Here is an 8596-nt window from a genome sequence, read left to right on the forward strand (position 1 = left end):
GAATTAATGTAACGCATAATATTGAATAATCTGTTAGTTTTTGATGAGATGATAATAGCACGCGTGCATGTAACCGTGTGATATCATTATTTAATGGTTTTGTTTGCGAGTTGTGTATATTTATAACAAGTTAAATATAACAAGTTAAATAAAAAATATGAGATTTTTTGAGGTTAATAGCAATCGCTCGTGATACGATTCGAAATTAACAAACGCGATGTACTCCATTTTGATCACTTTGATATTTATATTCGTTTTAAATATCCGTAAAACATGATGTGTGTATGAAGAAAAAGTTCTGCGAAATTTTGTTTGCTCAAAATGTATACAGAATATATTTGTTGCGAAATTATTGACTATCTGATGTGAAAACTAAAAGTTTTTCCTAAAAAAAGTTCGTTTTTAAAAAATGTTCCTACGACTTTTTGTTCATCAAGTTATACATGAATTAAGTAAAAAAGCATTCTGATTTTGATTGCTCATAATTCCGTTAAAAATCATCGTACCGTAATTAACAAAACAGTTTCTTAAAGATGAAACGTTGCTCTATCAAGTGGTGTAATCGTCAATTTTTAAAAAAATAGAATATATATATATACATTTAAATTAAAAATGTGATATTATGTTCTTTTTTTCTATTGCGTAATGGTTATAAAAATAATAATATTACATTTTTAATTCAAATTTCTATATATTTTACATTTAAAAAATTAACATGATACTATTAGATAGAGCAAAATTTCAACTTTAAGAATCTGTTTTTTTAATTGCATTTACGATGATTTTTTAATGAAGTTAGCAATCAAAGTCAGAATGTTTCTTTTTATCTAACTCGCGAATAATTCAAGAACAAAAAATCGTAGAAACATTTTTAGAAAACGATTTTGTAAGGAAAACTGCAAACTTTAACGATATGGATAATCGAAAATTTTCGCAAATGATTTTGGCACGTGACTCATAAAGTAAAAAGAAAAATTTCCCTTTTTTTCCAGCTAGTTTTCTATATATAAAAATTACAAAATTCATATAAAGTCAAAAAATATAGTAACTATTCAAAAGATTTCAAGCTTTAAAACTTTTTTTAAATGTAAATTTTGATCATTTTTAACGAAGAAGAACTTTTTCCCCAATCTAATAAATACATATAGAATAAATACATGTAGAATATTAAATAAAAAACGGCAAAATTAATTAAGCAATATTTGATATCTATAAAAATCCATAATAATTTATTGAAATGAGGAGTAAGTTATTGAACTTCTGTTATTGAACTTCTTTTAGCTGCAAAATCGGTCTCCGGTATATATTTATAGTCCGTTCTTATTTTAAAGTTATCTTAAATAATGTCTTAAGATGCTAATATGGCCTTCTGATTGATTCTTAAGACTTCTTAAGACTATCTTAAGACGATCTTGAACACAAGAATCAACTATATATGACCCGGTAAAAAATTTTTCATACATGAATATGTATAAATATGTATAAACATACATAAATATTTATATAATCATATACGAAATATGTACATGTTCATACATCTCTTTCTCTTTTATAAAATTATTTTTTAGTGTAATAGAAATAATAATAGTAATGTGAAAACATTAAAAATAATTAAAGAGATAATTTTCGTATTGTTTGTTTAAAAAAAAAACAAGTTTGGAAAAATGTAAAAAAAATTGCTGATACACAATTATGCATAATTTTTATATAATTATACAGAAGTAATTTTTTACTAAGAGATGTACAAACATGTATGGACATATTTCATATATAATTAACTTGTTTATGGATATTTATGTATTTATACATATTCATGCATGAAAAATTTGTTACCGACTTATGAGCAGCCGTTTTCGACTTTCGACATTTTTTTTTTCTTCGAATTCTTTATAGACTTTATACCTTGTATGGATTTCCGACTCAATAATATGAGTCACAACCGTTACAGATTACAGTATCAAACGATTTCGACCATTTCAGAGATCTGTTCTTTTTTATTGAATTTATTGCATAGTTTATTTTCTATTTTTTCTTTTTACGTTGGAGAAAAAATATTAGCATTTAAGACTTCCAAACCTAAAGTTCCAAAATTAATATCAACATACTTCTCAAAAATTACGTAAAGAGTATACATCTTGTAAAACTGTCGAATCTGATGCTATTTGTAAAATTGAAACGCAGTTTTTAGTAAACATTTATTATTAAATTTGTGATTTTTTTTATTATATAAATACTATATAAATAAATACGCATTTAATACTATATGTTTTAATACTATATCTTATTATATCGGGTGTTTCAGATCATTTGTACAACCCTTTTATCTTCGCAGGATAAGATCCAATCGTAATAATGTTCTTCTGAGAGATAAAGTCATTGGAGATTATTCCTCTTATTTTCATTTTTACACAAAAAATTCATTTTTACAAATGAAAATAAGAGGTACAACTTCCCTGGCTTTGATTTTGACAAATGTTATTCAAGACATGAACAATATTCAAGAGGTTTTAGCCATCAGTCGGACATCTTGCGTAATGCTAATGCCGACGATATTGTAATTTTCGAACCTTATAATTTGAAAAATATTCAATGAAAAGTAAGGAGCTCCGCACAATAAAAGAAACAGGAAACAGAGAACAGAGAATAAGAATTTCAACCTACCAGAAACTGTGTATTCTACAATACATGATTTTATTATAGTGTTTTGAAAAAACGATAAATCTTATATCAGCTATTAGATATTGGAATAAAAAGTTAGGTGTTCTATTTTAAAAAATCAACGTGACTTTGATCTGACTTTGACGACGCCATCTAAAGTTTAAAAATTGATAAGATCAATAAATAGATCTTTTTAAATCCTATACAATTTCTGTCTGAACATTTTTATGATTAGATTTTATTCTGCGAAGGTAAAAGGGTTGTACGGGTGGTCTGAAACACCCAGTATATTGCAAAAAATCACAATTTTTTCTCTACAGTTATCTCTATTGATAATTAAACTCGGATGACAACATTAAAATCACAGTTTTAAATAAAAATCGAATATAATTATGTTTTAAACATATATGTATACAGAGTATGTCCCCCACGTAACTGTGGAGAGATGAAATATCCTCTTTTTTCACTGCTTTTCTTCACCCGCAGACTCTCGTGTGCATCGGTATATAGTATGCGCATTACTGACTAGGCGCATTCTATCTCCATCCTTGTCAATCTTCTCGGCTTTCTATCTCCATCCTTGTCAATCTTCTCGGCTTCAGCCGAATATATACACAGGGATTGAAGGCCCATGTTCTTTCCAGTAGTATATGTTTTAAGGCATCCAGGGCGTCGATCGTGTATCTTCAAATGAGATGAAAATTACAAAAGTGAGCAAATTCACAGAGTATAATTCAATAGAGCATAATTTAATTGGTCAATACCTAGTAACCTTTGTTCACTTTTGTAATTTTCATCTCCTTTCAAAATCCACAATCGACCTCTAGAAGCACGACCGTTCACTGAGCATTCAATGAGTTCTTGCACCTTATTAATATATTCCATTAGATCTAAAAATATAGACCAAACTGTATAAAAGCTCAGACCGTTCACTGGCGCTTAGTGAGCGATCGTGCTTCTAAATGCACTTATTGACTGCGATCAGCGGATTCAACAGTTGAGTGACGCTCGCTACTATTGATTCTTCCAGATCTAAAATGCTGATTAGATGATCTAAAAAAATAACAGCAAGCGCTTACTCAATTATTGAGCTTGCTGAACGCATTGACTTATATTCAGAACGCGTTTTTATTGATAAAATCGCGCTTTTATCTCTAAAATTCTATAGTATGCGTAACATAAATTATAGCATGTTAGCGCGCTAACATCATTGTAAGCGCATTGTAGTCAATTGATCTGTTTTCATTGTGCTTGAAATCCCCAAATATTTTTATACTTAAAATGAAATAAATATATAAATATTAAAAAGAGAGAAAGCAAAGATGCTGGCCGTATTCAGAACGCGCTTACAACAATATTAGCTAACATGCTATAATTTACATCATGCATACTATATAATTTCAGAAATAAAAGAGCGCGTTCTAAATACAAGCCAAAAGCGCGTTTTAAATATAAACAGTGCATGCAATGCGAACAGACCTAAGGGCGCGTAACCACATAACTCCATAACCTTAAATAATTTCATATCAGGCAAGAAGATCGTGACTGATTGTGACATTATCGATCGTTGACAATCGTTGTCGTATCCTTAACAGGTAAAAAATACGTAAATATATCAAAGTTAAATAAATGTTTGACTGAAAGAATGCATATCTCGATCTATATGATCATCAGCAATATTGAATCGTATATCTGTTCTGTCACAGCTGGTTGAAGTGCCACGTGTGTGCGGCAAAGTGTGTATCCTCTAACGCCGAACATAAAATAGAAATTATGGTACTCGACTTGGATTTCTTTCGTAAAGATAAAGGTTTCGACCCAGAAAAAATTCGGGAGAATCAAAAAAAGCGTTTCAAAGAAGTAGAACTAGTAGATACTGTGATCGAGAAGGACAAACACTGGCGACAATTGCGTCATCGCGCTGACAATTTCAATAAATTAAAGAACCTGTGCAGTAAAGAAATCGGTGAGAAGATGAAGAGGAAGGAGCCGCTTGGCAATGATGATAATGTACCCCAGGCAATTGTTGACAATTTGGACAATTTGACCTCAGAAAGCCTGAAAGCATTGACGGTGACACAAATCAAGAGAATACGTACTCTTATCGATGATGCCATACAGAAAAACGATGAGAATCTAAAGACTACTGAATTAGAAAGGAATGCTGCACTCAGAGAGGTCGGAAATCATTTGCATGCATCTGTGCCTGTCAGCAACGATGAGGAAGAGAACAAAGTATGTTTGATTGATACATCGCTTATGGCGATTTAAACTTGCTTGTTCTTAATATCTGTTACTTATCTAATTTATATCACATTAGGTGGAAAGAACATGGGGAAACTGCATTGATAAAAAAAAATATTCTCATGTCGATCTCATTCATATGATCGACGGAATGGACGGAGAACGTGGAACAAATGTCTCTGGTGGACGAGGCTATTTTCTCACTGGTCCAGCGATATTTCTTCAACAAGCTCTAATACAATTAGCATTAAGAAAATTATTCAAGACAGGCTACAAGCCTCTCTATACTCCGTTTATTATGCGGAAAGACGCAATGCAAGAAGTAGCGCAACTTTCTCAATTTGATGAGGAATTATATAAGGTAAGATTTTTTTTGGTTTCAATATAAGATATTAATTTATATTTATAATTATCCTAGTTTGTTCTATCAGGTGATTGGTAAAGGTAGCGAACGTAATGAGGACAAAGAAATGGAAGAGAAATATCTCATTGCTACCTCTGAGCAGCCAATAGCAGCTTTTCATAGAGGCGAATGGATAGCTGAAAATGCTTTACCAATAAAATATGCTGGAATCTCTACTTGTTTTAGACAAGAAGTTGGCTCGCATGGACGAGATACTAGGGGTATTTTTAGGGTACATCAATTTGAAAAGGTATTTGAAATTAAATAAGAATTGTCAGCCAATTATTTAACATTGAGTGTCCCTACAGTCCTAAGTGGATTTTGATCTGTTCTAAAAATTCTATCTTCCTCTTTAAACAGTTTGCAACGATGTTTCATGTTTATGGTTATAAGTTGTATATAAATTTCTTAACTAGGAAGATTTCTATCAAGATTTCCTATCTGTAGCCTGCATATTATATATTTAAAAAATTCGAATGTAGGATAAGAGATTGAAAGCCCGCGAATCTGCCAGTCTCACATAAAATCACGCGGTATTCCAAGTAAAAATTAACCATTCATAAAACAATAAATTTAATGTATATGTAAAACAATAAATTTAATGTAATTTTATTGTCTTATGTATAGATAGAGCAATTCTGCCTTACCTCGCCTCATGATAACAAATCCTGGGAAATAATGGAAGAAATGATTTCCAATGCGGAAAAATTTTATCAGGCTCTAGACATTCCTTATCGTATAGTTAATATTGTATCCGGTGCATTGAATCACGCAGCTTCTAAAAAATTAGATTTGGAGGCTTGGTTTCCTGGCTCAGGTGCATTTCGCGAACTCGTATCATGTAGCAATTGCTTGGATTATCAAGCAAGAAGATTGCTAGTCAGGTCAGTGGGTTAAATGAATATAAATATTGCTGCTTTTTTAATCAATTTATCGCAAAAATCTTATGAAATTCGTTTAATCTACAGATACGGTCAAACAAAAAAAATGAACACAACGACAGACTACGTCCATATGTTGAACGCGACAATGTGTGCTGTGACGCGTGTAATTTGTGCAATTTTGGAAGTACATCAAACGGAAACTGGCATCAAAGTGCCAAAAATTTTGGCGGATTACATGCCTTCCGAATATGAAAATGAGATTCCGTTTGTGAAAGCTGCACCGATCGATGAAATTGAAACGAAGAAACAGAAAAAGCAGAAAGAAAACATATCTAAGTAATACAGTTATGTGAATGAAATAGCGAAATGAAACAAGTGGACTATAGATATTATTTATTGCATTTTTTAAATATTCCATTATGATCTAATTGAATCGTGCAAAGCTATGTGTTGTATTAGCTATTTAAGAAAATATATACACGAATGTGTTTTTGGCTTCTTAATATCGACAACTCTTCATGTCGTCATTCGTACAATACTTTATTTCCTTGACCTCATCAGAAATTATAAACTCCTGATTCGCAGGAAAAGATTTTCTCCGATCGCTTTTATATACAGAGACAAAAAGTTGTTTAAATATTTAACATTCCCAAATATCGTAATTTATTACCTTTATTACTCAAGAAGGCATGTATCCGTTCACGATTGTATCAAGCTTAGAACAATTGGCGATTGTCAACACAGATTACAACATTTTATTTGATAACACTTGTTCAATATTTTTATAATCAGACATCGGTATATAATATATATGATTTTGTAATATACATTTGATGAAGAATATTTTTCGTATATAATATTCCATATTTATCTGCTTTCTAAAAACTCGTAATATCTCCATAATGTGCTAAGAATCCTCTTTCCCTTTTTATTTTTACAATTATCAGTATTATTAATACTAATATACATACAAGAGGCCATTAAAATATCTCCACCAGAACAATGCACTTCAGTGTGTGAAAAGAAAAAGAAAATAAAAGAAACTTTTTATGACAACTTTCACCAACAAGCTATGGTTTTTATGATGATTATATTTACTAGAAGAAAAGCATATGCCAATCTTCATTTGTAAAACTGTTACGTATACTAATAATAATTGATATAATAATATTTTGGCCAGGCATAAGATAATTCACCATACTGCCTTTCTACCTTATAATAAAATATAGATTTTACATTGTTACAAGTAAATTTTCATATAATACATTTCATATACAGGGTAAATTATCATCGTTCGCAGCAACGTGCCTCGCCGAAATAATGTTAAAATTCTAATTTCACATTATTCTTATTATTTGCGGCCATAACACTACGATTTATTACTGAGCAGAGTAACTTCAAACTGCAAGCTAAGGAAGTAAATTGCCGAAATATAAAAATGTTTGGCAGAAATACCGTGTTTATAAATATTGTATGATCAACTGAAGGAATTGCCGTGTCACGCGCGAGATTGGATGTATTTTTTAATAGAAAACGATAGTATCGAGCTTTCAAACAAATTTTAAGCTTTCGAAAATCACAAATCTAGCAAACTTATGTGAATCGAAGAAAAAACGGGCGTGCACACTTAATTTTATATCAATGTATATACAACAGATGAAAACATCAATTTTGCGTAATGAGGGAATTCCAATAAAGAATGTCGCAAATGTCATTCAAATAATTCCTCATCTCACGTTCTTGTTTTCGCCTCTCAGTCGCTCCTTAGAAAAAGTAAACGCATTTTTAAGTCGAAACAGCCATGTATATGTGTATTTGTGTACCTGGTAATTTGGTCCAATTCTGGTACTCGTTTTAAGGGCGTCAGTGTTAAAATCTGCCAATCGTCATCGGCTTATTCATCCGCAAAACGCGCTCGATTCGCATTCAGCTCATAACACGTTGAAACGATGAATCATGAGATATTGATACAGGCACAATGGTAAAATCGGCAAATGAACAACTTATGGTAATAAAGTATAAAAAGGGATAATCTCTCTCTCTCTCTCTCTCTCTCTCTCTCTCTCTCTCTTTCTCTCTCTCACACACATTTCCTTCCCAAAGATTTTCTTTCCGTATCTGATATTTCTACATCTGATGATTAAATACAATTAAGAAAAAATATACATTGTGTTATATATCGCTTCTTTCTTTTTTTCTTCTTTCCAACGTAATTCCACGGAGTTCACACGCAAGAACGCCGATATAAATTACACTTAAGAATGCATTCCAGAGATATTGCTTGATGATACTGAAATGGATCATAATGGAGCTGTATTAGTCGATCACGTTTCAGGGTATAAAGCGGACTGCTTGTTTCGTTGAATTGGTGCAGATTTTAATGCCTCAGCCAGATATATATATATAT

The 8596-nt window shown here is 31.2% G+C and overlaps 2 protein-coding genes across 3 annotated transcripts in view; one reads left to right on the plus strand and one right to left on the minus strand.

The window, feature by feature from the left end:
- The window catches only part of LOC108684932 (metabotropic glutamate receptor 8-like), a gene marked incomplete at its 5' end in the record, with an annotated part of 130355 nt that extends 127255 nt beyond the window's left edge, over window positions 1–3100 (minus strand). The window contains one exon of the mRNA XM_018189478.1: window positions 3095–3100. Coding sequence (XP_018044967.1) covers window positions 3095–3100 — 6 coding nt within the window. The remainder of the gene's footprint in view (window positions 1–3094) is intronic.
- Window positions 3101–4175: 1075 nt separating this feature from the next.
- Window positions 4176–6529, plus strand: LOC108684908 (serine--tRNA ligase, cytoplasmic). 2 transcript variants are annotated; one of them, XM_018189450.1, is made up of 6 exons: window positions 4176–4253; window positions 4365–4893; window positions 4979–5263; window positions 5334–5555; window positions 5933–6189; window positions 6274–6529. In XM_018189450.1, exons 2-6 carry the CDS (start codon window positions 4432–4434, stop codon window positions 6527–6529), a joined length of 1482 nt encoding a protein of 493 aa, XP_018044939.1. In that variant the 5' UTR covers window positions 4176–4253; window positions 4365–4431. The 2 variants fall into 2 exon arrangements, with proteins under 2 accessions (XP_018044939.1, XP_018044940.1); XM_018189451.1 differs by lacking the exon at window positions 4176–4253 and adding an exon at window positions 4255–4264.
- The last annotated feature ends 2067 nt before the right edge of the window (window positions 6530–8596 follow it).

The sequence above is a fragment of the Atta colombica genome, unplaced genomic scaffold, assembly GCF_001594045.1.
Source record: "Atta colombica isolate Treedump-2 unplaced genomic scaffold, Acol1.0 scaffold141, whole genome shotgun sequence".
NCBI classification, from domain to species: domain Eukaryota; kingdom Metazoa; phylum Arthropoda; class Insecta; order Hymenoptera; family Formicidae; genus Atta; species Atta colombica.